Genomic DNA, 15,234 nt, shown 5'->3' with positions numbered 1-15,234 from the left:
AATATAATTCAAACAATACTTCATACATAAAATTGAATATGAAACATTTTAAATTTAATATTTACAGAGTACAAATGACGAGCAGGGTGAGTGAATCGGCAAAAAACTCATCAATTGAATAGAAAGCCACTAAAACACGCTCACACATCACAAGGATGTATTATTATTGTTTTGAATAACTTCTTGATCAGCATCGTACGTGTTATTAAATTACCTGAAAAAATATACGTCTAATAACACTAGTAATAATATATTTACACTTATACTGTTGATTCACAAGACGGTAAATACATATGAAAGTTGGTAAGTGGTGATCGATTTCCATTGGACACTCCAATCATCATCAGACCCAATAGGCGAATGAACCAATTACCAACTTTCATATGTATTGTGAAGTCTTGTGAATCAACTGTATAAGTGTAAATATATTTTTACTAGTGTTATTAGACGTATATATTTTTTGTTTTTTTTAGCGAATTTCCCCTATAGGGAATAAGCTATTACCGTAGTCCTCATGGTAAGACCTGGACCATGGACCGATTTACTTTTTCGTTTTGAGGTCCCTAGATACCAAAAACACCATCCGTTCAAATTCATAAATATATATATTTATATTTATATTTATATATGTGTCCGTTAGCGCGATAACTCGAGCAAAAATGATCCGATTTTGATGAAATTTGGTACAAACGTGTAAACCTACGTTTATTCGATCGAGTTGGTGAACCAGCATAATCGGACTATGGGAACAGGGTTTTATGGGGCAAAAATTGGTTTTTCCCATATTTGACCATAAAAACTTAAAATTTAGCATTTTCTTTCCAAACCATTTCGTAGAGCTTAAAAAACAAATAATTTAGTATATTGAAGCGTTATTATGCGCCTAATAGTAACGGAGAAAATTCCAAAAAACTGTAAATTTAAAATTCCCATGTTATTCTTATGGAGATAAGTAAACTGTTGTAGTTTGCTTGTTTATGATCATATTTTGATCAAATTTGGAAAATCCATTCATTTCATACTAAACTATTAACGTTTTACAAAAAACACATTTTTACCCTCCCTGTTGCAGCAAACCTAAGCACTCGTTAAACTAATGTTATTTAAATAGGGAATAAATGTGATATTTTAAGGAGACATTTTAGTGTAAATCCAATCAGGCAAATGGAAATTTGCTTAGTCTGCAGGTTTTCTGCGACGGGGGTATTTTTCAGGTATTATTGTTTTAAAATGAAGTTATGTTACTTTATCAAACTATTATTTCTTGTTTGACATTTTTAATGATACCGAGAAAGCTGTGTGGGTTAAGCCCCACATGAAAACATACGTATCTCTTTCACCACACATGAAATGAATCCGCATGACCAGTGTATTTACTGTGTCTACTGAAGTAATTTATAGTTAACCTCTTTGCGTAATCTTAATTTGCATACTGATTATAATATTCCAGACAAAGTAAATCTTTCAGTCAAATAAACACCGATAATGCCGTATAAAGGTCGATTCACACACATCAGTTACGGCAAGTCACAGTAAAGTCACTTCAGGCACGTCACAGTTAACAAAAATATTCTTTGATGGATTTTCTATTGCGCTATCTACACTCATCCGTTGCAGTCCCGTCAGTCACTCTGCTGGCATCCGTCAGTCAATTTCAGATTTCTTTCCAACGATACTTTTTGATTTTTCGGACGCCTGACGGAACTGTTTGAGGTTAGAAAATAGTGTTATTGTTATTTAAATGGTTGCGTTTGTATTTTGAGTACTGTTTGTAACAATCAACAAGATGGACAATGATAATTTAATAGAATATAGGTTTTAAATTTAAATTTTTTGACTGTAAATTACTGCAAATATTAGAGACGGAAGACTGACTGAAACCAACTGACGGACAATTGACTGAGAAATTGCGGATGCAACTGTGACTGGACTGTAACTGGACTGCAACTGGACTGTAACGGAACTGTGACTGGACTGATGTGTGTGAATCGACCTTAAGTGGTGTGATCTGTGGTCTTATTGTTGTTATACGTACATTGATTTTAAAATTGTGAGGTGTAATCGTTTTGAATATTGTTTGGACGTTAACAGTAAAAAATGCAAAGCAGATTCGTCGCGGACATTGGCATGCAGACCTTTATCTCCGCCGTGGGTCTACAATTTGGGAAATTTACGAGTAGTTAAATAGCTTTTAGATATATTTTAGCATCCCGTGAGCAATCTGTAGGAAATTCATATATAATACATATTTTATGAAAGAAGAAATATTATATAACCTATCTCATCCGCTGGTAGCGAGGTAATTACCCTTGTTAGGTGGGAAATTAACAGGAAAATAGGAGTAACAATAACTACGACACTAGAAGTATAACTATATATTGTTTTATTTGTCCATAAATAAATTTAGGACTGTCACTGTCTTATCACTATCACTGACTAAATTAACTGACTGAATCATCAGGTTCTTCTCTCCAGTGCCACCTGTATTCAGTTTGTTTTGTTATTCTTATTTTTACTTCTATGATTTGGAGCTTGTCAATATATGTATCAAAAATAATATTTGACTGGAAAGAAATCATTTAAAATGTTACGCTTGCTAAAATATCAACTTATCACCGACATGTTGATGACATTTTCGCCATTGTAGATGAAAATAGAAGACATGCTCAATCAATATATCAGCTCAATAACATCCATAGCAAACTCAAGTTGACTTTAGAATTAGAAGAAAAGCAGGCAATCAACATTCTGGATATTAATATTAAGGAATCAAACAACAATTTTGAGTTTGAAATATACCGAAAACTAATGATGATATATTTGATACATATATTGACAAGCTACAAATAAAAAAACATAAAATAAGAAGAACAAAACAAACTGAAATACAGGTGGCACTGGAGAGAAGAAGTAACCTCTGATACAGTCAGTGACAGTGATAAGACAGTGCTGTCCAGCCTTTACAGTTTTATCAATTTTTATTCCATTTTAATCATTTGCTCAACATGATTAGTTTTGACTATCGTGATTTTGACAGTATTTTAAAGAATCTTCTGACATAACACAATGTATTAATACATTGATGATGTGGTTGCATACAATGACCTGACGAAGTTCTAAGGAACGAAACTAGTTGTCAACCAGCAACTGTGGTTGGATAAGGAAATCCTTTTATTTTATCAATATTACTTTACATCCTATTCGAAGATCTTGCTTCACATACTTCCACGAGAATGCTTTTTCCAGTTAAATTCAAAATACATAAAGATGATTAGTGTTTTACCATAAACGACACAAAAGCGTTGCCAAGAAATTGCTTCAGTGGTCTGCTTTTGAGAGACGTTTTGTAAACTTAAGACACGTGTGGTCGCGTTGTTGTTGTTGGACAGCTCTGAGTGATAAGTCTTCGCTATTCTTGACACTTTTGATATATCTGCATACAATCTTTAAACTACTCCCTCGTATATAAAAAGCGTATACAATAAATAGCGCATTTAGTTCTTCATGAATATTGCCTAAGTTTCAGTAAATATATAAAGAAACGATGGCTAATGAAATGTATAAATAATTTGTTTATTCCCATTAAAAAATTATCAAAGACTCAATAAAATAATTGTTAGTTATATTTTTGTTATATCATTTCTGTTCAAATGAACCGAGACTTCGTACGGATGCATCCTGAGCTAGGCTGGACTGTTGATGACGTTGAAGACTAAGATGAGGAGCCTTTGCCAGTCGCAATGTTACCTGATGAACTTCATCCAATGGAGGTGTCGAAGACTAGATCGGATAAAAGCAGCAGCTCAGACTCCATGATAAGGATAATTCTAGAACCTCCTCTGACACAGGCTAGAGCAGATCTGACATAGGCTAGAGCAGAAGTGACAGAGGTTAGAGCCGAGCTGACATAGGTTAGAGTCGTGCTGATACTGGCTAGAGAAGAGCTGATAGAGGTTTGAGCCGAGCTTACACAGGCTAGAGCAGAGCTGATAGAGGTTGGAGCAGAGATGACAGAGGCTAGAGCAGGTCTGACAGAGGTTAGAGCAGAGCTGACAGAGGTTGGAGCAGAGATGACAGAGGTTAGAGCCGTGCTGATACAGGCTAGAGAAGAGCTGATAGAGGTTTGAGCTGAACAAGAGAAGAGAGCTGAGAAACTAGCCAAGGTGCGTCAGGACCTGGCTTCCCAAGAGGCAGTGACCACAGACATCAATCAGGAACAAGGAGATGCAGGCTGTCGAGTACTGCACACATTGCAGTAAAATAGTTTTGGACACGAAATGGAAAAGAAAAATCAGCGGTAGACGTGCCTGTCAGGCATGTTTTTCTTATTTGGCAAAATACAAGATACCTAAATTAGAATACCTGTGGTAGACCCGGGCATTTTGTAATAGGTTCATGTTGTAACACTAATTTAGACTGTTCTTTTTTTTATAAAAAATGATCTTTACTTGGTTGGTCGACTGACTCTCGATATATATATAAACGTTGGATTGCTTAATAGCAGGTATTTGAACCTTTGTTAATAAACCGTTGTAGATTGACAATAAAATAACTGTTTTAATTGGGCGGGTTGAAGCTCTTTAGGATCAACATCAATTCAAACTTTCTTCACGCGAAACAGCTGAACATATTTCTTCCAAACTTACCAAGGTTGTATATGTAATCGAATTATACAGGGTGATTGATATAAGTGTGCCAGCCGTTTTATTCGAAAACTATAAGAGATATCAAAAAAAGTTAAACGGTAAGTGCCTTGAACTTTTTATTTAAAAAATTGTAGTCAAGTCAAAAAATTATTTTAGCCGCCATTTTTCCAATATGGCCGCCAACTTTGATGTTTATTATGGAACACCCTGTATTTTATGATGTATTCTGGTAGAAAATGTAATTTTAAAACGATTTTATTCATGTGATTTTTTTCATAAACCTAACCGTTTCAAAGATAATAATGGTTAAAGTTTTGAAATTTCTGCATGAGAAAGAGTTTCGATAAAGGCCTAAGCAAGCATGGCAGCTGTTTTATTCGAAAACCATTCAAAATTTCACAACTTAAACCATTATTATCTTTGAAACGGTTAGGTTTATGAAAAAAATCACATGAATAAAATCGTCTTAAAATTACATTTTCTACCAGAATACATCATAAAATACAGGGTGCTCTATAATAAACATCAAAGTTGGCGGCCATATTGGAAAAATGGCGGCTAAAATAATTTTTTCCACTTTACTAAAATTTTTTAAATAAAAAGTTCAAGGCACTTACTATTTAACTTTTTTTATATCTCTTATGGTTTTCGAATAAAACGGCTGGCACACTTATATCAATCACCCTGTATGTATAAATATACATTTGACACAAAGTCTGTAGTTGCTTATTAATTATTGTTAAAACTTAAACAAACAAAGTGTTTGACACTCGTAGAATCTCGGAAATCTCATAAAGAAATATGTTTTCAGTATAAAATAGTTTATCAGTTAATTTAAAAAAATAGTGACAAAATATGATCGACGTTGGCTTTCCGAGGTAGTTTAATGGTCTACGCTAGATCGCACAGTGCAACGTAGCGACTATATTTTCGTGTCCTGTACTTGTTCTTTTGATTTGTGCAGGAAGCAGGTTTGTATTGTATACCACCGTAGATTAAAATTTACATTGTGAATCTCCTTAGCAAAGAGCCAGCTTGTTTATGAATAAATGTTTAAATATGAACTTATTAAATTATAAATACATGGAATTTATATATTGCATATATATAACCAAATTAACAAAAACAAGTTATTATTGTTCTAACTGAAGATATATACTTGATTAGGTACTTATCTTACGTCTAAGTACATTTAAAAACTGTCAAAAAAGAACTTGAATATCCAGAACCTGTTTCGACATAATTGGCAAAATAGACGTGTCGTTTTCATTTGGGTGTCACCAACGTCAAAGATATTTAAAAAAATTGAAGATTATACTTGAAAAACAAAAAACAGTATTTGCGTTCCATTGCGTTCTAATAGATAACACGTTTCTTAATTATTACCAAGAATGCACAGTTGTGCTTGGTGAACGATTACGGTTGTGCTTGGTGAACGATTACGGTTGGGCTTGGTGAACGATTACGGTTGTGCTTGGTGAACGATTACGGTTGTGCTTGGTGAACGATTACGGTTGTGCTTGGTGAAAGATTACAGTTGTGCTTGGTGAAAGATTACGGTTGTGCTTGGTGAACGGTTACGGTTGTGCTTGGTGAACGATTACGGTTGTGCTTGGTGAAAGATTACGGTTGTGCTTGGTGAACGATTACGGTTGTGCTTGGTGAACGATTACGGTTGTGCTTGGTGAAAGATTACAGTTGTGCTTGGTGAAAGATTACAGTTGTGCTTGGTGAAAGATTACAGTTGTGCTTGGTGAACGATTACGGTTGTGCTTGGTGAACGATTACGGTTGGGCTTGGTGAACGATTACGGTTGTGCTTGGTGAAAGATTACGGTTGGGCTTGGTGAACGGTTATAGTTGTGCTTGGTGAACGATTAAAGTTGTGCTTAGTGAACGATTAAAGTTGTCCCTGGTGGACGGTTACGGTTGTGCTTGGTGAACGGTTATAGTTGTGCTTGGTGAACGATTAAAGTTGTGCTTGGTGAACGATTAAAGTTGTCCCTGGTGGACGGTTACGGTTGTGCTTGGTTATTATAAATCATCTTCAATTTATGGCATACCTAATATATTTTTGCGTATTTAATTACGAATACAGGATTTACAAATTAAATAAAACCATTCGAAATGTGTGGTTAATTTAGTGATATACAAACAGATATACAAATTCAGAACACAAAGTACTAAATTTATTGTTCCGTTTTAAACATTTGAACATGTATTATGTTTTACATTAAATTTGATATTGCCTTAATAACCCTTATAGGACAACATAAATTAACTTGTAAAGTATTAAATAACTTTTCTTACCAAAGCAAAATTTTCCGCAGTGTCAATCTGAAGTTATCTCTAACACTGTATGTTTAAGTTGTACAATTATTTAACATTGAAACATCATTATCATCTACTATACCTTTATTGGAATTTATCTTGCTTTGCCGGTTAGTTTATGCATTTAAACCTACAATTCCTACTCATTTTAAAGGTCTTAATTGATTGGTGAATAATTCCAAATTAGTATTAGCCTAACATGAAAAAAATGTACTCAAACATTTTCTACCGTTACATAGAATTGTTATATTTAATTCGTGGGCTAAAATGACATCAAAATGAATAAAAATAAACAAATCAAGTAGACCACATTCTCCGCTGTGTAAAAATATAAATAGTAAAGCATGTAAGATAGGCTGTGGACGATAACTCCGCAGTCTTAAAATAGTTATCTAAGTCATTTGTCCACCTGTACTAATGTTGAAGGGTAGGCAATAGGCGGGAGGCCAAGACACTGTAAATAATGGAAAGTAAATAGAGGGAATCTTCACCTCTTCAACGTGTGTTATAAATTAGGATTTGTCCGTTACTTATGTTGCTTTAAGTCGTAAATCATTTGGAAACTTATGTTTGGTTGGCCAAATTTCAGAATCAGAATCAGAAATGCTTCATGATATATAACTTACATAAATACTGTGGTGTCGATTACTTAATATCTAGAAATAGTTGTAAAGAAGTTTGATTGAAAGAGTAGTACAATTTTTTATTAAATACGCCTTCAATTTCTTTTTTGAAGAGTTTGACATTATTTTGCCACAAGGTCTTTTGGCAGAGAGTAAAAGAACCTAGCACCGGCAGCTGTGGGTTTTTTATAAAACTCTAGGTAATGTCTCTGGATGGCCGGGTAGTTACGATATCGAGTATTTTGTTGTTTTTTCATAGTTATTTTGTAGTTTTCATGGCTTTTGATTAAGATTGGTTGAGTTGCCAACGTAAATGAATACTTATTTCATTAGTGAAAAATGTTTTAATCTTTATAAACTATCAAAATAAATTTATCTATCCTTTTTTACTAAACTTCGGCCTTGTGATGACTGGTTGAAATAGATTGCTGTTGTTTCATCTTTTATGTTCGTTCTTTTTAGTCTTATAGATGTTCACAATATAAGTCAACATAATTATATCAAAAGTATTGAGAGACATATTTTACTATAAGAGGTTAATAATAGTATATTATTATAAGATTGTCGTGTAGAGATTTAATTTATTTCCTATTCTGTACCATTATTTATTGCCAAATTCTGGAATTATTGCTTAACACTATTAAAAAAACTATTTTTGTAGACAAAATTCTTTCAAAAAATTCTGTATGATTATATTGCTAAATTCTGGAATTATTGTTTAACACTATTAAAAAAACTATTTTTGTAGACAAAATTCTTTCAAAAAATGTCACCTTCTTTGGATTATGTTTGCTACATGCAAATTCGTCATAATTTGTTCTCATTTGTGGCTAACTAGAATAAAATGTATAAGGAAACCCTTTGTTTGTATGCTGAAGCAATATACAGCTTTAATTATTATATTAGTAGGTATTTTTAATGAATTTTTTTAATGAAAAATAGACACAAGTAATAAAGAGTGTTAAAACACAACACATTATGTTGTAAATGTCACTTTGGCAAGATACAATACTCTTAATGCTTATATTGTAAACAAACAAAATCTGCCAACTTATAGTTGATTGTGTTTGTTGCAGCTGAAGTGAAGATGCCCAGTGGGAATGTGGACAAGCCAGTGATAGAAGATAACAGAGATGGAACAGTTTGTATCAAGTACGACCCAAGAGAGGAAGGACTTCACGAACTCTCCGTCAAGTACAATGGAGAACATGTACAAGGTAAGGTCATAACTCTACCTCTTTAGCGAAACATTCTACAACACTATTATTGCATGATTAAGGTGACATAACTTTCCCGAAATAATTGACCACTCAATAAGTATTTAGTATGTTGTAACATTGAATGTTTAGTTGAGGTTAAAAGTTTTATTCACAAATGAGTTGTTTTCTTTTGTTTGTTTTATAACATAGTTTTTCACTACAGCTAAGTATTTGTTTGCAATTTCCTTTCATAGAATATGCGTCTTTAAAAGGTATTTCCATGATATAAAAGAAGTAATCCAATTAAACAAAATATGTGATCTAAAAGTTTTAGAATTTGGTAATGGAAATGTTATCCAAATATATTATGATAATTGCCATGATAATATGTTATGCATTTTATTATGCAAACTGCCAAATACTTCGGCTGATTAAAAAAATATTTAATTTGAAATACAAAGCCAGGAAAACATTGTATAGTTCGGCCGCTTAGAAAACGACCTGCGCGCTAATGCTAAACCAATGCTGGAGGAGGTCGTTTTCTAAGCGGCCGACCTATAGTAGATCGTTTAATTCATATAATCGTCAATTCTAGTATCAGACCCAAGTGTAAAAATTACATTTTGCAGAATCGTTTAGCCCAAAAGGTACAAATCTAATTTTAAAAGATGAGAAAAACAATAATTTGTGGACAAATATATGTTAGTATGCTGAAAGCAGTTATAAACAAAACAACAATTAATATTTTGTAATTTTGATGTTAAAGTTGCTGAACAATAACAACAATACAATTAATATAGTAGCCACTGATCTCTAATTGTAACATAGTTGTGTGTTTATACGTCACTCTATGTTTTAACTTAATAAATTAACAGCTAATATTTACCTGAGGGTCAAACTTATTGGGTTCAAAACCAAGTTTGCACAGTTCTACATTCAATTATCAAGTTGCTAACATTTTTAAGTATCAGATTCGTATATGCCCCATTAGCCTAATAATTTTAGTCTGAGATAAATATATTCATTGGTGTCTCAGACAGCTTGATATTCAAGTGAATATTTTTGACATTGATCACTTGAATATTTTCAAAAAAATGCAATGCTTTTTATTTATCTCTACATCTTAAATTCTCAACTGTATTTTAAAATAGGCGTGCTGCACTTTCTGATTGTGTACCTAATACATAGTTATATTTCGTCTTTTGGGTAGAATAATGTCAATTTCATGAAGGGTTAAAAATCTGCAAAAAATTAAATGTATAAAAAATTAGCTGCAACCTTACATCATATGAATTTTGAAATTGGTTTTGCAAAAAATACTAAAAGAACATTGGTTGTAAGAGTAAATAATAATTACTAACAACTAAGATAATCACTAACAACTAAAATAGCAAGTGAGAAAAGTTATGTCAGATAAAAATCATAGATGTTTGGTTGTAAATTTAGATTAGTTGTAAGCACAGTATGGTTTTATTTTGCTCTTCAAACTGTATTTGGTAGTACAAAATAGTGGAAAATAATTTCTTACGTCATGCAATTGGGAGGTGTGTTCAAGATTGAAGGTTAAAAAAGTATTTAGTTCATTCTCTTTTTCCTTGGCAATTATTTATAAAGCTCGTGCATAGTTTAAAAAATTATACCGTTCATAGATTGGCATTTAAAATATGTGAGGCAGTTATAATACACTGTATTGCTGGATTTTCGCATGCATCACAAGAATATAGCTAGTTAACTACGAACAAGTTTTCAGATTTTCAATTTTCATATAAAATAGCATATAAAATGCCCTCTCCAAAATGTTCTCACAAGTAATGTGTTTAAGATATTAAATAAACATCACATGTAGACAAACTTTTGAATCCCTTTAATAAAACCTATAGCATCACTCCAGTATTGGTAAAGGCTAGAGATGTATTATGGTGAAAGCAGAAGTTTGTGATAACACTTTTTGTAGACTTTTTTGAGCTCTAAGTTTAATTAATAATTTATTACGAAACTTCATTAAAATAGTTTTACAGATTATATCTTTGTCAATTAAATATACTGTACATTGAATACCTATTCAAATTCAAATCCAATTATTTTTTTCAAATTACAGTTTGATATATAATACAGAGTTTTTAAACTAAATTTACCTATATGTATATCTTAATGATACACCTTTCTTGTTAATCAGTAAATGAAACATTTCATATGTATATATTATACAGGGTGTCTTGCAACCATATGAATAAACTTTGTGACGTTATTCAGCATGTCAAAAGAAACGAAAAATTTAATATAACATTTGTCCTATCTCATTCCGTTTTTGGTCTATCTGTCTATATGAGATTTTTACAGAAACATTTATAACTTCTTAACTGTTTGAGCTACAGTGTTGAAGTTCTGTAAAAATGTTTATCTTATTGACCGCCATATTTGTGCAAAATATCAATAAAAACTCTTGAACTGTTTAAAAATAGCGGATTTTAAAACCATTTGATGTCAAATTCCATGAAAACTTTTACAAAATATTTGCAAGTAATGTAAAATTTAGTAAATTTTATGCAAATTACAATGGTATTATATAAGATTAGTTTGGACAAAGAATAACTGATAAATTATTTTTTTCTTTCCATAACTACAGTTTTCTCAATTTAAACTATGTAAAATTGACTTTAACATTGTTTAAATGTACAAAAACTGAAAGATGGCAAAAACAAAATATTCTTTCAGTTATTCTATGTGCAAACTTAGCTTATAAGATTTTGTAATCTGCAAAAATTTTATAAATTTGATATATCCTGCAAATATTTTGTAAAATTAACAGTTTTCGTGGATTTTGACATCAACTAATTTAAAAAGCCGCCATTTTTAAACGGTTCAAGAGTTTTTATTCACATTTTGCACAAAGATAGTGCATTTTCACATCATTTCAACGCTGTAACTCCAAACTAATTACACTATTACTGATTAACTATTACAGTTTATCAGGACTTAATTTCAAATAAACCTCGTCTTAACCTGCTTCACATTCTTTAATTTTAGATTAATTTAGTTCCATTCAATGCTGTTTGAGTTAAGGAGTTATGAATGTTTTTTTGTAAAAATTACATACAGACAGATAGATAGAAAAGGGAATGAGATAGGACACATGTTATAGTACATTATTTGTTTCTGTTGACATGCAGAATAACGCGAAGTTTGTTCTTGCAAGGCACCCTGTAGATATATATTCTTTGTAACTTATTTCGTCAAATAGACAGATAAATCTATTCCTATATAATACTTATCAAAATAAAATTATTAAAACTGGAATTGAAAAAATATTGGGCCTCTGAGGCTTATGGCTGATTAGAAGTTCCTTTAAACACTAACTAGAAATTCTTTGTCAACATTACAGATGAAAAAATAAACAGCTTCAATATTTATTTCTCTTTTCTATCAATGTTCCTCATTGGAAACAAAGCATATTTTTATTATTGTAGTTTTCTCTATGATAAGACTTAGTGGTCAAGGGTAGCATTGTACTTTTTCGTTTTAGGTCCTTAATAGTCAAAAACACATTTAATTTAAATTGTTAGATGTTAGTGTATGTATATATGGGAGTATGTATGATGGTTTCCTTTCTTATAAAGTTCTTAGATTTCATGAAATTTGGATTGAATTAGTGTTCCAACCTAATCCGATCCAACCATAGAAATAGGCAGTTAGGGAATCTATTTGTCTGTTCCAAGTTCGTAGTTTACCAAATTTTAAGTGGCCTTTCCTTTGCCTGCTTATGGAATTGAGACTTTGTATTTTAATTGCGACATTTTCTTATTACAAGTTTATTTTTATTTTTTTATCATCCAACATGTTTATCAGTCATATATTGCTTTTCTCACCATTTGTCATGATTACACGTATATTTACTACGTATATTAAACTTATAGGGATTATTTCAAAAATAAGGTACATTCCTTTATGATATAAACTATATTTTATTTTAACTAACAACTATATTTTATGGACAATTCTTATGTTTCAAAACCTCAGCTATACCTATTGCCCTGAATATTTTATACAATTTTCAAACTACTTATTAAAATTCTTAGCCAGCTTTTGAATTCATATTCATTCATGAGCTGGTAGTATCTGAGGATAGTTGGTCTTAAACACAAAGTTGGTCTTCTTTCACTGGCAAAGCATTTTTTCTGTTGTGGAAAAAAATTTTAAATGACTCCTCGTCAAATCCAAGCTACATTTAAAATTGAGATTGAGGGTCTTCAAGAATATTTGTTGTTTTTTTATGACTAACTGTAGCCCAGAGCATGTCTCGTCACAGACACTTTCCTTTAATTAAAAGCTCCTATCCAACTTACTCACTTTCATGTGTTGCCATAACCTTGGTATCATGCCAGATAAAATCTGTCATGCACACAAAAACTGAATTAGCTTTTGGACACAATTAGGTAGCTCCACAAAACACAATTGGATGGCTGGATGATTAAAAAAAAAAACTATGATTTGACACTTTAAATTGCACACTGCAACAATAATAAACTGTATCAGCAACTGACACATACTTTTACCGATGGGTAAAAGCTGATGAGCTTGTCAACAACACTTACATTATAATGGGTATGCGTTGAGAGTAACTATTATATTTTATGGGTAAAATCACAAAAATTTCAATAAATTGGTACAGCATTGGAGGTTGTACCATTTTGTATAGACTAAAAGGACTAAAACATACAAAATGTTAATCAAAAAGGTTTTAATAGTTTTTGTAAAAATCGCATTTATAGGTTTTTATAAAAAAACTGCGGTTCAAAATCAAAATTAAAAATGAAATAAAACATCTGGAGAGACCATGAATTAACACACAAACCAAATTTCATCAAAATCTGTCCTCAGGTGTAGTCTGTAGCTCTGTACACACCGACTCACACATACAGATACACTTTAAAAACCATTTTTTTGGAGGACCTAAAATTGATATTTCCATCAAAAACTCAAGCTTTAAAATTTGTATGAAAACAATACCTTCTCCATACTATGTATCTGGAAAAAGTAAAATGCATATCACATTGTTGGACATGAAACGTTTTATGGATGATAATACTCACAAAGACACTTTCTTATTAGTGCAATTCAACAATGTACTGAGTTAGATTAAGGAACTGTGACACTATTTATTGTATTGCTGTACATGAAACAAATAAAGAAGTTTGGAATTTTGAATTTTGCAACACTAAAACTATTACAGTTAATCAGGCCTTAATTTCAAATAAACCTCGTCTTAACCTGCTTCACATTTTTTTAACTTTATAGAATTACAAATTATTCATCAAAAGTATCAATATATTGATACTTTATTTAATAAAAATAAAATAATAATAAAAAAAGTAATGAAAATTATGAAATAGTATAAATATATAGCGATATATTTCAATTCAATTTATAATTGTTTCACTCCAACAGTCTCTTAGGGGTATTCGTCTATTGTATGACAAATGAAAATGGGCTGAATATGGTTATTTAACATTAATTAAATATTTCCTTTAATAACTTTTTTATTAAATTATAGATTGCTGTTTCTTTTTTGACATTTATTTTCTGTGTGTTGACTAAAAAAATTTTAATAACTCAATTAAAATTGGTTAGCTTGATTGAAATCATCTTATCTTATATCTTACATTAAAATCACCTCCAAATATATATAATATTAATTATATTGTAAAACTTCTCAGTTTAGAAGGATTATTTGTATGGATGTTATTTAGGTTTTATAGGTATTGAAATATGGAAATATGAAATATGGATTCATCAATAGGTAATTTCTATAAATATATCCTATTAGTGTGTGTTGTGATTATAAGAAGTAATTCATAATCAGAATTCTTATCAAAACTGGTTCATTTTACTAATATTATCTTATGACACTTTTACGGATTTGATTTGTAAAATATTTCCAATTTGTTATACAATCATCATTGCCCTTATTACTATTGTTAATTGCAGTTTCATCTGTAGTTTTTCCCGAGTAGCATTTAAAAAAGATAAACTTTTGGACATATAAAAACAATCTGCTTCTAGGGATAATGAGGTTGTACTCACATAGATTTCATAATTTTTTTATTGCTCAGTGTTTTCTACATTTGAAACTAATTTTTTAAACACGAACAACACATCAGCCTCGTGGGGTTGATGCTGCAATTTAAGTTGTCTTCATTTCCTAATTGGTTATGAAATATCCAATATAAGAATATTTATGTTATGCTTAAAATGTTCCACTTATGTTGGTCTTGCCTTTTTAATCCAGAGAGACCCTCTAATGATGAAATAAAACTAATGTAAAAGCCATGCACATACAGGGTGGCTGAAAAGTAACTTACACCCCCCTTAACTTTTCAACCATTTAAGATATTTGAAATCTGTTTGTGGCAACCTTCTTAGATATGAGGGGCTACAA

At 31.3% G+C, this 15,234-nt stretch overlaps 1 protein-coding gene across 6 annotated transcripts in view; it reads left to right on the top strand.

Moving 5' to 3' along the window:
- The window catches only part of LOC128998701 (filamin-A), a 184,286-nt gene that overhangs the window by 138,192 nt on the left and 30,860 nt on the right, over positions 1-15,234 (top strand). For all 6 annotated transcript variants that reach the window (XM_054424946.1, XM_054424945.1, XM_054424947.1 and 3 more), the window contains one exon: positions 8,676-8,816. In XM_054424946.1, coding sequence (XP_054280921.1) covers positions 8,676-8,816 — 141 coding nt within the window. The remainder of the gene's footprint in view (positions 1-8,675; positions 8,817-15,234) is intronic.

The sequence above is a fragment of the Macrosteles quadrilineatus genome, unplaced genomic scaffold (assembly GCF_028750875.1).
Source record: "Macrosteles quadrilineatus isolate MER2022 unplaced genomic scaffold, UCM_ALF_1.0 Scaffold_7__1_contigs__length_78375512, whole genome shotgun sequence".
In the NCBI taxonomy this organism is placed as follows: Eukaryota; Metazoa; Arthropoda; class Insecta; order Hemiptera; family Cicadellidae; genus Macrosteles; species Macrosteles quadrilineatus.
The sequence above is the reverse complement of the archived record's forward strand: the minus strand, read 5'-3'. Positions and strand labels throughout refer to the sequence as shown.